General features: G+C 41.2%; 1 protein-coding gene across 1 annotated transcript; it reads left to right on the top strand.

Annotated features, from left to right (window-relative positions):
- Positions 1-4,374: 4,374 nt before the first annotated feature.
- On the top strand, positions 4,375-13,864 carry LOC149858406 (uncharacterized). The gene is made up of 10 exons (XM_090061543.1): positions 4,375-4,531; positions 5,214-6,668; positions 7,237-7,329; positions 8,100-8,204; positions 8,858-8,967; positions 9,706-9,900; positions 11,196-11,358; positions 12,294-12,459; positions 12,654-12,748; positions 13,779-13,864. Exons 1-10 carry the CDS (start codon positions 4,375-4,377, stop codon positions 13,862-13,864), a joined length of 2,625 nt encoding a protein of 874 aa, XP_089917669.1.
- The last annotated feature ends 2,510 nt before the right edge of the window (positions 13,865-16,374 follow it).

Genomic DNA, 16,374 nt, shown 5'->3' with positions numbered 1-16,374 from the left:
GCTGATGGCTCTAATTGTGTCTGCTGTTTTCTCTCTGGGATATTCTCCTCAGGAGATGCTCGAGGTGTCTACTTGGATGGCTTTTTGGTGTCAGGGTTTATATATCCTTCTGTAGCAACTGTGGTTGGGTTTTTTTTGTCTATTACAAATGAATGTCAAGAATGGTGACATCAGCCCCGGAGAGGTAGGGTTTGGGGAGGTGTTTTTCCTGGTGTACTGAAGGAAAACCCCTTTGTTTTCAGGAAATAAGAGTTAGGATAATAACTGAATGGTAGAACTCAAAGAAAACTCAGATCCTCGAATACAGAAAGAGCCACTGTGTGAAGCAACCTGCCCATAGCTCCTCCTACTGTGTGCTCAGGACTATAAAATCACTACTTACCAGGAAATGATAGGGAAAAGAGAAGTTGCTGCCACTAAGCTGAAACTTCTTCAAATCAGGTAACTCAGACAAAAGAGTCATAAACTTCATGTACACTTTTCTTTGATGCTCATTCTATTGGATCATGTTGTTTTCTTATCTCACCTAAACACCTTATAATGCTCATTCTGTCATAGAACGATCTCTTCTGCATTTCTTTTGATGCATTTCAGAATCATCATATTAATCTAGAAGTGGATTCCTTAATCCTTTATTTATATTTGACAGATAGTCATGTCTGTACTTGCCATCGTGTTTTGCTTAGTCCAAGCTACAACTGTAAAATGGTACAATTAAGATATTTGTTCTACATAAAATGTTAATTTAACACAATATTAATTCCACAATATGCCATAGCAATAACCTATGGTATGTGACCAAATATAGACCAGCTACTATATATCTCTGTAGGTCTGTTGTCTTCCTAATTGACACCAGCTGATGATCTGAAAATTTGCATTCATTTATGTCTACAACCATGTTGTTGCACACGGTTACAAGCTGCCATGTAAGTGCCCCAAATTGACTTCATTTGAGCCTTTTGCATACAGAGTTTATGCAACATTTAGGAATCCTTTGTGATAAAGAGATCTATATAAATAGTTGCCATTGTCACTCGTAAGATGTAGTATAAAATAGCAGCAAAATCTCAATAGAGAATAAATGTTTTGCCGTGAAACTTTTGGAGCATAGTATCGTTGTAATTCATATGTATGTAATGACATTTTATGCTCCCCTGTCCAATTTTCTGTGGGATTAATTGAATGGTAGCTGCTACTCAGTCTGAAAAAGGATAGCAGACTCTTGACATATGTCATTACCTTTTCCTTTAGAGACTGCCTCTGATCCAGTTTGTAAAAGGCATATCACAATTGCTCTGCTTTATACTTGCTTTAAAATTGCTCTGGCCAATGAACCCAATGGAACTTTCCAAGGTGTAAGGAAAAGGAAAAAAAAAGTGGCTCTCTCTCAAGGAGAAAAAATGGAAGGGGACATTATTATAGTGGGAAAGGTGATGAGAAAAGGAAGCAAAGCAAAGGCTCTAGCGACTGGATTGGAGAAAAGGTCTGCTCCATCTCATAAAAGACACTCTAGTTCAGTTGCCATGTTGCCCATAAGCATTAACTTAAATGCCATGGTGACTGGAAGCTGTGGTCTGTAAAGCTGTATAAAACAAAACGGGTGAGGTCAGGAGCCTGTTAGGCAAGCATCTCATGCTGGTTTTAACAAAATGAGTAAAAGGAATGGACCAGGTGGGCTATTCCTGCTGCAAGATGACTTTGATTCTCACTCTCCACAGGCTTTCCCAGGAGGCTACAGTATTTACTCAGTTTAAAGCAAGTCAGTTTATTTAGCAGAGTTACTCTGTACTATTTAGTGATCTAAGGAATAAATTGGAACTTTGCTGCAAGCCTTGGTCAGCCACATTGACGTATTCCTCAAGGGCAATGGGAGGGTAGCACAGCCAAAGACAGGGAAAATTACCCTCTCCCCCCCCCCCCACCCCCCCCCCCCCCCCCCCCCCCCCGACCTATAGCAATGGCACATATCTTCATGTCGGCTCAGTTGTGCCTGCTGGCATGTGGTGCTGTGGGGGAAGAAATCTGAAATGTACCAGCATAAGAGGGGGTTTCTCCCCTTCTCCCCTTGTGACCCTGCAAATTCAGACATAATATTAACCTAAACCTCCAATTGTATCAGCTTTGTGTTGGCTGGAAGATGGAGACATTTGCAGCTGGGATGTCCAAAACAATATACAGAAGATGGGAGATGCCGAGAATTAGGTATTTAAGGAAGTGATAGAGGCAGAAGCTAACTGCAAAGGGACAGCAGTGATTAGTGATTTTATCACAGAAGACAATCCAGCCCTGGGCAAACTTTGAACTAGCAAACACCTATAAAATGTTTTCATGCAACTATTTGTTTCACAGTCCCCTAAGACCAGCCCAGATATTTCTTCATGCTGTGGCCTCAACAGTGTGATCTTTTGGAAAGAATGACTAATGGTTCCTAGTTTCTTGGGTGATAGTCAGCATACCACAGGAAACTGTGTGATGGGAAGGTAGTACAAGGCTTCACCTGCCAAATACTGTTTCTTAGCAGAGATACATTATAATGCTACCTCTCATTTAGGCACTAATTCAGGAGAGCATGAAGAGATTCAGTTAAAGTTAAGCATGTGCTTAAACACCTTTCTTGGTTTCAGCTGCTTTCTTGAATCAGGACTTTGAAAATGCTCTGTCTAAACTTCAGTGCAACTACATAATTAAATTGATGAATTATTTTACAGATCTGTATTGAGTGCTGTACATGTTTAAAGGATGGGACTGAGAGGGAAGAACTCTTTACAAAATACTAACTAAGCATTTTCAAATTCAGGAAAGTTTTGGTTGTGGATTCAATTCGGTGTTTTAAGTGAAGGTTCATACTGTTCTATTCTACCAAGATTGCTTCCTTAGTTCCTTGTGTTGGTGAAAAAAATAACCCCTTCTCCTATGTGCGTGTAGGAGAGAGGCACAAAGTGTTCTGTTTAATTTGCGGAACACACTAGGCCACAATTTCAATGGTTTGAAATGCAACAAAAAACCTGGCTCAGCAACATCCTTCAGTGCAACACTGGCAGGTTTAATGTTACTCATATACTGAAGTACTCTGGTGAACAGAGATTTAAGCAGAGCCTATATTAATTATTTTTTCCAACTGTTTCTTGTTCAGAAGAAGAATTTCCCAGCTGTAATCTTCTCTTAATGTGTCAACAGTAGTTACACTGTCTATGCTTTCTTTCCAAGAGGCATTTTGGAAATGGTTGGGAATATGATGTCACTCCCCCTTCCCATTGCCATCTCCAATAAAGTCACACAGAGCTCTAAAAATAATAAAATAACAAAAATGTTGGTATTTAATTTTAGTCTATGTGCCCTGAGAGAACCTTCATAAAGCAAACCCTAGCTCATGGTACTGGGATGTACAGGTGAATGGAAGGTTGGGGTTGGGAAACATCTTTATTAGTCACTGAGGTTTAAAAAAAAGGGGATTTGGAAAATTCCAGTTAAAAGGAAAGACATAGAGGGAGAGAGAGAGAGTGTGTGTGTGTGATGGAGAGCTAACAAAGCACCTGCTCATGGCTGACCATCTTAAGAATTCAACTCTGGACTCTCATTTACCCATTATAGGATCTTCATTTGCTTATGACTATAAGCAAATGCACTGTGGAGATGATAAACAAGGAGGGAAAAGAAGGTCCCTCTTTGACATGGAGACAGTATCAGAACCAAGAAACTATAAACTGCATGGCAAGCAAATTATAATTATTACTGTTGCTGTTATTATTATATCATCGTTGTTGTTATATTCTAATAATAATAACAATAATAATCAGTACTGTAGTAGCATTTAGAAGCTCACTGGTGATAAGTCACATGTAATCAAAGGAACAGAAAGACTGCCCCTTTCTCAAAGAGATTTTTCCCTTGCTGTCATCTGCTTCCCAAAATCATTTCCAGAAAAAGCCTTCTTTTATTTGTAAGACAAGACTGTATTATTTTGTGCCTGTTTTCCAGGCAGAGGTTGTTAATTTGCTGAGCTGTTTCTATACTCTGCCCTTGCTGCAACATCTTAGCACCTATCTCATTTGTCCTCAGTGCCCACATAAAATTTGAGCCCCAAGTTAAGGTTGAGATATTGAGAGGTTAAGGTCAAGATCTGCAAAAACGGGAGTCTAAATTTAGCTTCCTAGGCCCTTGTTTAAGCTTCTAAATAAATGGGCTAATTTTCCAGAGTGCTGTGTCCCCAAGACCTCTTTGGAACAACCTGGTAATGCTCTAAATTGGCTATCCATGCCAGGCAAAGAGGCCACAATGTGTATACAGAGAGAAAGAATTCTTGGTGAGGTCACCCTTTGGGTTACCTGTTAGCCCTTGTCAATGTTTTATTATCTGGCAGGAGGGTCAGCCATGGCAAGCACGGAAGGTTTTGCAGCAGTTTTCTACAGTGAACCTTCAGTCCTGGGGCTCCTGGCTAACGTTATCAGTGCCTTCCTCATCTGCCTGCAGAACTTCTCTTCTGCTCACACAGGCATCAGACCTGAGGGAGTGGAAAACATCCTGGCAGGTAAGCAGGGAACAGGTTTTCTCTTCTATAATGGAGGATCACAGTTCAATTGTGTTGTAAGGAAAGCTTGGTTGTTCTCTTTTTGGTTGGGAAATATGCCCGCAGTAAGCCCAACCATCTAAAAATTGAGATGTTCTTCACCTGTCCCCCTTTGTAAATCACATCAGGAAGACAAATACCAGCAATACACTGAAATGAAAGGTGCTTTCAGTCTGGAGGGGTGGAGAAATATGAGGATGTGCATTCCTTAAAGTATAGAAGCTACGGAGACACTACAGAATAGTGCCTCCACCCAGATTTTCTATTCATCAGGTCCAAACTTTTACCATCAGTTAGTGCCTTCCACCTCCCCCTTATCTAGCTGGATGAGAATGAAGCCAAAGTGGAGCTCTGGTTGGCTCTTCTTCCTGCAAAGTATACGGTGGGTATGTCAACATGTGCATTTAATCAAATGCACCTATCAAATGGCATTTCAGCAAGGTTCAGCATGAAGTTTGTTCATTAAGGCAGGGAGAAGAGACCCAGACAGCCAGTAACCAAAAGCTACAGTTCTAGCACTATTACATGCATTAGAGTTGTGTAGTCAAAATATGATTGGCAACATTGCTCAATCATGCACATCAGCTGTTTTTGTTTACCTTCTAGTGGCATTTCTATTTCCATATCATTTTGTGTTTTTTAGGGGTCCACCTCATTCTGATTGGAGGACTCTCCCAAATGCTGGCTGGGTTCCTTGCCTTCCGGAAATATGACCATCTTGGAGGTTCCGCCTTTTTGGCATTTGCCGCTCTATGGAGTAGCTATGGGGCCACACGTATCATTTCAGGAGCATATCCCTCTTTAAATAACACAAACCTAGTATCAGAGAATGCTACTCATCTCCTCTCCACCTATGCTACCAGCCCCTCCATTAATCACACTGCTGTTGCTGGGTTGGTGGCCTATATTTTAATTTCATTTATCCTCTCCTTTTGCTCAGCCACAGTGAACTACATCATGCCCTTTGTGTTTGGAGCCATTACCCTTACTTTGGTGTTTGAAGCTGTGGCACTGTTTGGCCAGTGGGCGCTGGTTGTATCAGGGGTACTTGAGCTGATCATTGTTGTCTGTGGGCTGTATGGAGCAGTCACTCTCCTTTTCAAAGGCATCACCCAAAGATATGTTCTACCAGGTTTTGGGAATCCTCTCTTCAATGTCCTGCTTCTGGGCTCAGCTAACAAGAGTTCTTCCAAAGCCACTGGGCCAGAAAAGAAAAAGAACACAAAGTATGCTGAGCCAATGGCCCTAAGCAACTTATGTGACACCATTTCCCCTTTCATATTTGCCTTCTACTCTTTTGGGTACATGAAGACCTTCTATGTAGGAGCAGTCTGGGTTTCTATCATCTCAATCTGTCAGCTTTTCTCCAGTTTTTACAGTTACTTAAGAAATGATGCTTATTACACTACCAAATTTGGCTTCCACAGTCTCTACTGGCTAGTGATATCTTGGGAAGAGTTTATACTTACAGTCTTCATCAGGACAGAGAATGTGCAGCAGAGCAGGATGGGAATGATTGGGGACTGGTTCTTCCTGGCCACTGCTTGTATGCTGTTTTTTATGTCCTTTAATATGGATACTCTAGAGGTGGTACAAAATTTTGCTTTCATTCTTCTCACTATCTCCACGATCCATCAGATTCCAATCACAGGGGCTTATATATTCTTTGGAGTCACCTGTACCCTTTACTCAGGGATCTCACTCTATGCCACTTTTGCCAGCCTCATTAACTCAATAGGTGAAAAGGCTCTGATCCCAATTGGTGTCCAGGTTACATCTAGTTCAACACTCCAAAATGTGCTAATGAGTGTCAAAAGCAGCCTCATGAGGACCAAGAATATCCCAAGTGGTACCGCTTCTGAAATTTCGGATGCCTTGTTCTATATCTGCAATGGCCTGGCTGCACTTTCTGCTATCCAAGGTACTTCAAATGACAACACAAGACAGCACCTTACTATTCCCTCAGTGCTAATCCCTGGAGCCATATTTCAGTTGTATGTATGTAGAATCCAGGTCCAACAAGGAAGAAAATTTGGGTCCATCCTTCCCTTCTGTTATGCGGCTATTTGGGCAACATGGACCTGGCTGCGGATGGCAGGTAACAGCATTTCTGATTTATCTTTTCACTGATCTTTTTCAAAACAAGACGATGCTTTTAAGAAACAATCTGCTTTTCATATAATCTCCAAAGCAGAATCCTCCTTAAACTAACATATCTATTCATTTAGCTGATTTATTTGCATTATGTTAATCTTTTCTCACAGCAAAGAGAAGGAAGAAAGTGGGAATACTAGGGATGAGTCCTAGTTTGCATTAACACAATTGGTCACAGCTCATATTACAATATGTTCTAACTGGAAAAATTTAGGATAACATCTTAGCTCCCACTAGGAGTTTTGTTATTAATTTAATTGGAGTCAGCTTTTAAGCCCTAGACACTGCAACCTTTTATAGACAGCAGGTGACCACCAGAGAATCATCCATTATTGTCTGTGTGTCAGAGGAACCAAAAAACGTTTCGCCTAATGTTTTCATTAGTTGTGTTTCTTCTGAAAATCACCATAAATTAATTCACTTTCCAATCATGCCAATTGTAGATGCGCTACTCTTTTGTTACCCTGCCCTTGATATTTTGCTCACAACTAAATGTGTTGGTGCTATTTCAGGTCATTTACTGAATATTAACACATGGAATGATGAAGGATTCACAGAAGGCTCTGTAGCCTTTTTGGTGGTCAATGTATTTTTAATGATTTTAGGTAAGTCTTAATGCAATATAAATCATTGTTAATTGATTGCTGTTGATTTTAGGTTGGTACTTAGATGCCTCATTCTTAGCTGAAATCTGACTGTCCTAAGGGCTGTACAAACATATAGTAAGACTCAGCCTCTGCCTCAAAGAACTTTCATTCATTATAGATGAGAAAGGAAGAAATGGTGGAAGTGGAAATAGCTATGTGACGTGCCCAGCGTCATAACAACAAGCCAACCACAGCTGGGAATAGCAGGCAGCTGTCCAGCACACTTTGCACTGGGTTCAAAAGATCAGCACTGAGAGCTAATAGAGTGAAAGTTCTGGGTTACAAAGACTGCAACACTCATGAAAGACTACCAGAGGGAGGGAAGGGAAAGTTATGATAGGATCAAAGATCTTTTCAAGATAAAAGATTCAGCTAAAATAAAAGTACAAGAAAAACTGGTCTAAATTCACCACAGGTTTAACTCCTTTGAAAGCTTCCTGGACAGCTGCTATAAATCAGAGAGTTGAGGGCTTGTATGCAAATGTTTCCATGTGAGACATGATAAAAATTGGGGTTAAGGTTTTGGTAGCATGATTTTCAAAACCTAAGGATTAACGATGGTAACTATAACTCATCTTCCCATACCAAAAGGAAGGTGGGTAAATGTGTCAAAAGAGCATAGGGCACCATAATCTGTTTGGATTCACTTGAGTTAGGAATTTGTTGGTGCTATACCAATATCTTTAGACCTTTCTATGACACATTTTTCCTTCCTTCTTGTTTTACAGCTTCTTACTTTAACCTGGTCCTTCTCTGCCTGACCATTGTGATGGAGGTTTTGATCATTTGTTTCCTGCTCTTTACAGTAGACAACCTCCCTGGGCCACTGGAGAGTAAGTCATGATTAGAACTTACAGGTAGTTCCTCATAGTCTTAAATCAAGAAATTCAGTGATTTGGATCTAGATGGGCAAAGGTGTTCTGAGCATGTTCAGAATGAAAAAGTGGTGGGAAAATGCTGTATATCACCATCAGAAGGCTAATGGAGGGAAGGTACTAGTCATGGTTGGCCAAGTGTCTCAGCTATGAGTAGCAAAGGAATCCTTTTGTTTAGGTATGAAACTCTTTGCTCTAGATAGCTAAGGAAACTCTTCATCATCCCCAACCCCAAGTGATTAAATGGGAACTAAAGATGCTTAGCACTTCTAAGAAACAGACCATGCTTCTAGACACACAGTTGGTATAAATTGGTGTAGCTCCCTTGAAGTCACTGACTTACAGTAGTTGAGGAACTTCCTGTTAAATGTAACATACAGCATATGGCTTGGCTTCTTTGAGAAAGCAGGTCTCTGGAAAACAACTGGTGAATATTACAAAATAATTCAAGTAGCTCACAAACAAATGTATAACATGTATAACACGTAAGTATGTTGACCTGCAAATGTAATTTTGCATGGGAGAAAATAATGGCTTGAAACAAGACAGGAAATAATGGCAAAAAACAGGACTTGATTTCTCCTCACCTTTGCTCTCCTGTTTTTCTTCAGTTGTGATGCTGTCTATCTTCAGTGCCATCTGCCTCTATGGAGCAACAGCCTCTCTTGCAAACTGTATATTTGGCAAAGACCTCATAATGATGGGACCCCCTCTCTTCAAAGTAAGAGGCTGCTAGTGTGATGTAATAAGTTCACTGTCCATTGGTGACATCCTAAATAATGTTATTCTAGTATTTTGGTATTCAAAGAAATTTAAGGGAATTTTGGTATCTCACCTCCATTGAAGTCCCCTGGCCCTTAATATCTTTAGTCTGCTCTAAAATCCCAGACACAAAGTTCCTATGTAGTGAGTGAAGGGCTGAAAATAAGTTCTGGGTCATCAAGAGTAAAGCTGAAAGTTTGGGGAGAAGACATGCACATGTCTAATCTATACTCCACTCCAACTCCAAAGTATAGGCTCAGTAACATTAGTGATCTGTAAATCTCTGAGTTTACAACAGGACTAAGTAATGTTGAATTACATTAACTTTTGGAAACGAATGACCTCATCAGTGTGAATGGCAAGAGTCCCTTCCCGCTGTATCTGATTGCTCCAAATATAATTTACAGTTCTGGAAGCATGAGCCAGGTAATCAATTAATCCTTCATTAGGATTGATCGATTTGACAGTTCAAATCCTTTCTTTCTGGGGGACTGTATTGCCAGCAGAGGTGGTGACTCATGAGCAAGTTCTTGAGCTGGAACCCTAGAAAGGCATCTATGGGAAGTATACAGGATTTTCCTTGACAGTTTCTCTAGGTCACTTTTCCACTGCAGCTTCATTTTTAGGCAGTGGATTTGCTGTATCTAATATGGCAATTTATTCATCTAATTCATGGATTTTCCCTGCCTACTTCTAGGCTGGGATGTCTAAGAAAGATACAGAAGATACTCCACCCTGTGTCTGTCCCAGATCCTATCGTACCAGTGGCTTAAGGACCATTGCAGACTTGCTGAATGCAGGTGCAGTATGTGGCGTCCCTACAGACACTGTCTATGCTTTGGGTGCCTCCTGCAAACACCCAGAAGCCATTGAGAAGATCTACCAAATCAAGGTGAGAATGCATCAATTGCTGTCTTATTACCTACCACTTGTGTGTGCCTATTTGTAAACCAGTCAGACTTGTATATATGCATGAATGAAGTTCCACACCATGCGCCTGATTAATGTGCAACTGTTCAGCATTTACTGAGAAACTTGTAAGTAGGTATAATGGAGGTCCACTATCCAGAGCCTGCTCTTAGATACATCGGCTTCAAAAACAGCAACACACCAACTTTCATGGAGCAGCTGATTTCTATTGCGCTGTATATGGACAGTATAGATTTTTATAACTTAAACAGATATAGACCCTATTCTAATCCTCAAAATAGAAACACCCTTGAAACTTGTGACCTTCAGGGCTAAATCTGAACCTGGCCCAGTTTTCTTGTAAGAGCTTATAAATGGTTGGAATTGTAAATCTAAATATCCCAAAATAGTGCATGCAAATTTTGTATCTTAGAGCTTTAGCGTTTGTTTGACACTGTCTTTTTTTTCATTAAGCAGTTTCCTGGCTAGTCCAGAGATACAAGAGTTATAGACTCTCTGACCTGGCACCAAGACGAAGCATCAGTACCAGAGGCTGTCTTATAATTTCCTCTTTCAGTGCCATGTCTGACCTCTCAAAACCATATAAACAGAAGGCAAATGCATGCCTGATAGGTTAGCCACCTGGCTCTAGTGAAAGTGATATAACTCTTTAACTCCACCAGAGTCTGATTTATTAAAATATATACATGCATATATAGATACATACACATACATACAAATATGTGAAGGCAAATGGTGAGAGGTGTTAATGCCACTGTCTGAAGCCACTGTTATTTCACTACCATTAAATCAGAGCAACAGAGAACTGAATAAAGAAGGCTTTCAGGTACAAGGCGGTTTAGGGAAATAGACCTAAAACCAGAACTTACCCCTCCAGCCTCACCCTTCCAGCACCGCTTTTCTGACAGTAAAATTACACCTGATTTACGCCAGTGTGACTAAGAGGACACAAAGTACTAAGAACTTAGAGGTAGCTTTGGAAGATAATTTTTACCCCTATATTGGCTGCATCTAGAGCAAGGGTGCAGATGCAACCAGTATTGGAACCAATATTGGGAGTTACAGGTCTCTCTATTTTTTTTAAATATGAATGTGCCAAGCCCAGAGATGACAGAAGTCCCAAAATACTCTGAGTATGAGGGTGGCATACAGCACGCTGCAACATAGGAAGCAAATGGACTGCATTCATCTGTACCTTAACCATACCATTGTCATGCTCTGTATCTTATTTTCTTCTCTTCTTTTCAACTTTCATAGGACAGGCCTCAAGAAAAGCCCATCTGCATCTTTATTTCCAACTTGGATCAGTTGCGAGCTGCTACTCCCCCCTTCAGTCCTCTTCTTTGGGAATTCATGGGAAATGTCTACCCTGGAGGCATTGGCTGCATTGTCAAGAAAGGGGACTGGCTGAAGAAATTAGGTGGGTGAGATGGGCATTTCCAATGCCATTTTCCTTTTTCAGACTTTTAATTTTCTGTCTTTAAAGATCGCACAGCCCCCTAGCCTGTTACTAAAGATATATTCTAGCCTCTAGCAAAGTAGTAACACATCAGAAAGGTACTATTGCCTGGGAGCCTTATCACATGTAGTCATTGTGGGCTAATGAGAAGCATAGTATGGTGACTCCAGTCAGATTTAGTAGTGACCGCCCTAGAAAGGATGACTGCCAGGGGCTCCTATTGCAGTGACATTGGGTGCAGTCCCTATATCTGGCTCATAGTGACCCACTCTTATGAGTGGGTCAGAAAAATATGAGGCCCAGGTGAGTTTTTCTATGGGCGTTTCTTCCTGCTAGACTAGCCCTTACAGACTTCCCAGCAAAAAGCAAAAATGAAAAAAACCCACTGAAAAATGCATAAATCAATTTCTGTCATTAGGATGCTTCAGTCAGAACTTGCTTGAAAATGTTCCAGGGGATTAGTTCCTATAAAAAGGAATAAATAAATATTAGAGGCTAGATTTTTTAACAGTGGGAGCTGTTAGTGCAGCTTGCTGGAATAGCAAGCCCCAGACTCGGTGGCTTAGAAGGTCCTTCCAGCTGTATGCCTTGTATACCAGTGAATTCAGCATTGTGACACAATGTCAGTTGAACTTCGGAAATTTATACCAGTTGAAGTTCTGGACCTTTGTCTGTATTCCCACAAATTCTTTCCTAATATTTATAGTTTCTATCATGCTTTTCTGATGTGTGTGCTGCTATTAATATTAATCTAGTGTAAAACACTATTGTTAAAATCAACTAAGATGCCCACAGTTTGTGCATAAGGGGGTGGGGAGGCTTTGTTTGAAGAAGCTGCAGTCCCCCATGTATTGTGATAGATTGTTACTTGCAAACTCTGTCTCTCTGTCTTCAAGGGGTTGGAGCAGGCTATGACCGAGTGGGAACAAAAGATAGCATCATGATCAGAGTGCCTGACCAAACTGTCATGGTGCATCTCATAGACATGACAGGCCCATTGGCGATCACCTCTGCTAATCCCAGTGGAGAGGCTGACAGCACGCACCATGACATGGTCATCTCGTGAGTATCCCAACAATTAAGGGCTATAGTAAGAGATGATATTTGTACAGATAACATTTATAAAAGATGTATAAAATGCCTAAAGCCATAGTTTTTAAGTGGTATGTAGACCCTGAGTTGATCATCTGTGTCACAGTGATTTCACCTCAAGATAATATGCATCTTTTTGTATCCCCTCTCCTTTTTCCCACTAGGCGTCTTGGCCATAAACTGGAAGGGGTTCTTTGTGATGGGGAATCCAATGAGGTTGTGGCATCCACAGTGGTCAACTGCACAAAGATAGATGAAAGTGAGCTTTACAGCTAATTATTTTTTCTAGTCTTTCGGCTTTAGCAGTCAGACTTCCTTGGTACATTTCAATGTCAGCGTTTCAGCACGGCGTGCACAAAGGGCAATGATAATGATTCTCAAACAACTGACCCTAAATAATCCATTGATAGGCTGTACAGGAGCAAAGAGAAGAAAAAGAATCCTCTGGGGTGAGGTGGAATGAGAGAGGAAAGCAGAAGTAATGAACTGCATAAAAATTAAGGCTCAGGAAAACAAAAATGTTGGCAGCTTAGGCCTAAATTTTCCATGTAGCATGGAACAGTTATCTTCCCAGACTTGAATTAAAAGTTTTTAAAAGCTTTAAGCCTTAAAGACAATATATTTGGCCATGTCATCAGTGACCAGCAATCATTTAGATTTGAGGATGATCTGTACTATGGCTCAATGATGGGTCTTGAGGTGACTGACGAATCTGATCCTTGAGCCACAGATCTGTCCACAGAAGTTACAGGTCTTTCTGTGTGGGAAAGTAGGTTGTAGGCTTGGATTCCTCTCCTTTTTCCTTTCTCTGCTCTCTCTTCTCTGCTTTAAGGACAGGACACTTTACCTTGAAACGGCCTGCTGTTTGGTTGAGGTTGTGGCATCACTGGAGTCAGGTGGCAGCCAGCCAATTGACCATGATCCTAGATCTTCAAAGCTAACAAGGACTAGATGTGATTACTCCTTCAGTGGCAGGCCTCTAATGGAAAGCTGTTGAAGGAAGTGCTGGTTCATGAGCAGATGCTGTGTGTGATATCTGCCTTGAAGCTGAATCAGTGCCTTTGCTTAACTTGAGGAGATATTGGGTTTTTGAAGGAGACATCTTGTTCCTTTACCATCTACAAAGCCTTGTCATTTGGCCTACTGCAAGACTTTGGGAAATGATGGCTCTAACAGACCTTAGCAGTGGTTTCTTGTGAGTGCTTCCTTGTGCGGCACCTTTCCCTGCCTTTTAGTTTTGATTCAGGTACCAGCAACTGTCTTCACTGTCTTGTACTTCTTCCCTCAAGGTGGCATCAGCATCCTGAGAGAAGGCTGTGTACCAGTAGCCAAGGTGATGCAAATATTTGAAAGAGTGAAGAATGGAGCAGCATGAAGTTCAAAGAAACTCTCTGAGCAAGGGAACAATAGTCACTGTTCTTGCACAAAGATTGAAGGGTCCCAAGTTTTGTTTACTGGACCAATTTCCATTAGTCACATTTGCTCCTATGATATGTAGTGTGTTACTATATGCTATCAGAAATTCATCCACAGAGACCTTGGAAAAAACTGTTCCTGTGATCATCCATTTACCATCTGGTGAAAAAGAAAGCCCTATGTTTCATCTCTTTTTTTTTTCGTGAAAAACAAATTGATCAGCTCCAGGTAAATGCAATGAAGCCAAATGAGAGTTCCATGAATAGCTATGGTTCAGTTATGACACTTGGTAGTAAAGTGATGCATATAATGAGGATATAAAGCAAATCAATGATAAATGATTTAACTACATTGCCCTGGTCTTTGGGTGACCACTGACAACAGTGCAGAATGGGTGGAAAATGCCACCATGTCAGATGTACCCATTTTGCATTTTATATACATTTTACTTTACACTTGTCTATATAGACTTGCAATAGATGCAGTCTAGACTCAAACTTTAGCTATTGTCCTTAAATCACACCATTCTGATATTCATAAATGTAGCTTGGTGTCCAGTTCAGAACAGCCACCCTTGTTTCTAAACTCCTCTGTGGTTTGTGCTAGCTTTTGCCTTGGACTTTGTTCTGCTCACCTCTTCACTCCCTTAACTATCTAGTACAAACTTCAGTTCTGTTTTTCTTGCACTGTAGCACCACTGGTGGGATAAGGGAACCCTCTCCTCTGTAGCCTCTGCCATTTTGTACTCACCTCCTATAATTTCATCTCACAGATTTAGTCTCCTTCTTTATTACTGACATGAAATAGCACTGGAAGATCCCACTGAGCATTGGGAACCCACTGTGTTAGGTTTTGTATCTCCATGAAAAATATGCCAATCCTGCCTCAAATATCAGATAATTAAAATGAATTATAAGAGTCAACGGGGAAAGAAGGAAGATGATAGGATAACAATGCAGAGGTTGAGGCTGTATCTGCACAGCAATAAAAAATATGATTGTAACATGCATGGGCACAGATGAGCTGGCTTTTATCTAGCTAGCCTGGCCCTTGGTGATGATAAAGATGTAGTGGTACAGAGTGAAATGCAGGTTGTGCAAGCCCATCAGGATCATGAGTACTTGGGTGATTGGTGCCCATGCCACCATGTCTTTATTTGCATTATAGAACAGAATCATAGAATCATATGCATTCAAATGTATATGTAATGTGACTTAGATTTGTAGACATGTTATGGCCCCATTCCCTGAATGAAGTATAGACCTAGTCTGAATTTGGCATATGGAATGGCATTCATTCCATTTACAGTTTATATTGGCAAACAGTCTAGGGCCCTCAGTCAGGACAAAATCCTATTGTATTTGGTGCTGTATATAAATATCTTAGTCCTGTTTTGGAAACTCACCCCTCCCTCACTTTTCTAATGTTCTTAATGTCTCCCTCCTTCTGCAGTTATTTATTGCTTAGCTCTGTAAAGTTTCTCATGTCAGTTGGAACTCTGTGCACAGGACACCTGCAGGATCAGGCCCTGAAGCTTTACCGTACGGCCTATGTTTTCAATAGACCTCGGACTATAAATGTAATATATGTTTCTGAATGTGTTTCTGTAGTTTCAAACCTGTATTTTTAAGCAACTTGGTTCCACTAAATAAAATCTTTTGGAATATAAAGGAAAAGGCATGTCAGCTTAATTGATCTTTACTGAGCTTTATGTTCTTTAAAAATCATAAAATTCCTTTGTCTGATGCCAGCCACAAAGAATATAAATAGACTTGATCCAGGTAGAGGACTTAAAGCAAATAAGACTATCGTCACCTTCACCCCATCCCTTCACACGCCCCAGACTAAGAAAAAAGTCCATAGATATAGGTAGGGGATGCCTGTTTATCAGAGATCTCTCTCCTTCTGAGCTCTGCAGGATGAGACTCAGTTCTAAGGCTTTAGAGGCATAGCAAGATGGCCCAGAGAGACTTCAGGGCAGTGGTAGGATCTCTCTCCCTGGGATCTGCCATTAGGTAGACAGGAAAGGGCTCTTTTAATCTGCAACAGAGTACAACTTGGCAGGGGCAGTGGGTGCAGATGCCCTGGATGCTGACTTGGAGGGGGTACCTTTCTGGTCCCCCCAGCCTCCAGTCTTTGCCGCAGCAAAACAGCTCCACTCTGCCTGGCCATAGGAGCTTGGGCTGAAGCAGCTGTTGAGCACTCAGTTGGAAGAGCCTGGCAGAAAGAGTCCTGCACTGCCTGACCAGAAAAGACAGGTGTGGAGACATCCATGGCAGGCAAGACCACTCTATTTCTCTCCCCAACCCCATCCCTCTCCCCATCTTCTGTCGCCCAGCCTATTCTCCAGCACTTGGCACCACCTGCTCTGGGAGCAGACACATTTACCCAGGGTGCAAAATTCATAGGTAATGCCTCTGCAACAGAGGCACAATCTGAGTGGCACGTTCTCACCCACCTCCACCTGCT

The sequence above is a fragment of the Crocodylus siamensis genome, chromosome 8 (assembly GCF_052110815.1).
Source record: "Crocodylus siamensis isolate JL-2025a chromosome 8, ASM5211081v1, whole genome shotgun sequence".
In the NCBI taxonomy this organism is placed as follows: Eukaryota; Metazoa; Chordata; order Crocodylia; family Crocodylidae; genus Crocodylus; species Crocodylus siamensis.
This window is presented reverse-complemented; position numbering and strand designations above follow the sequence as displayed.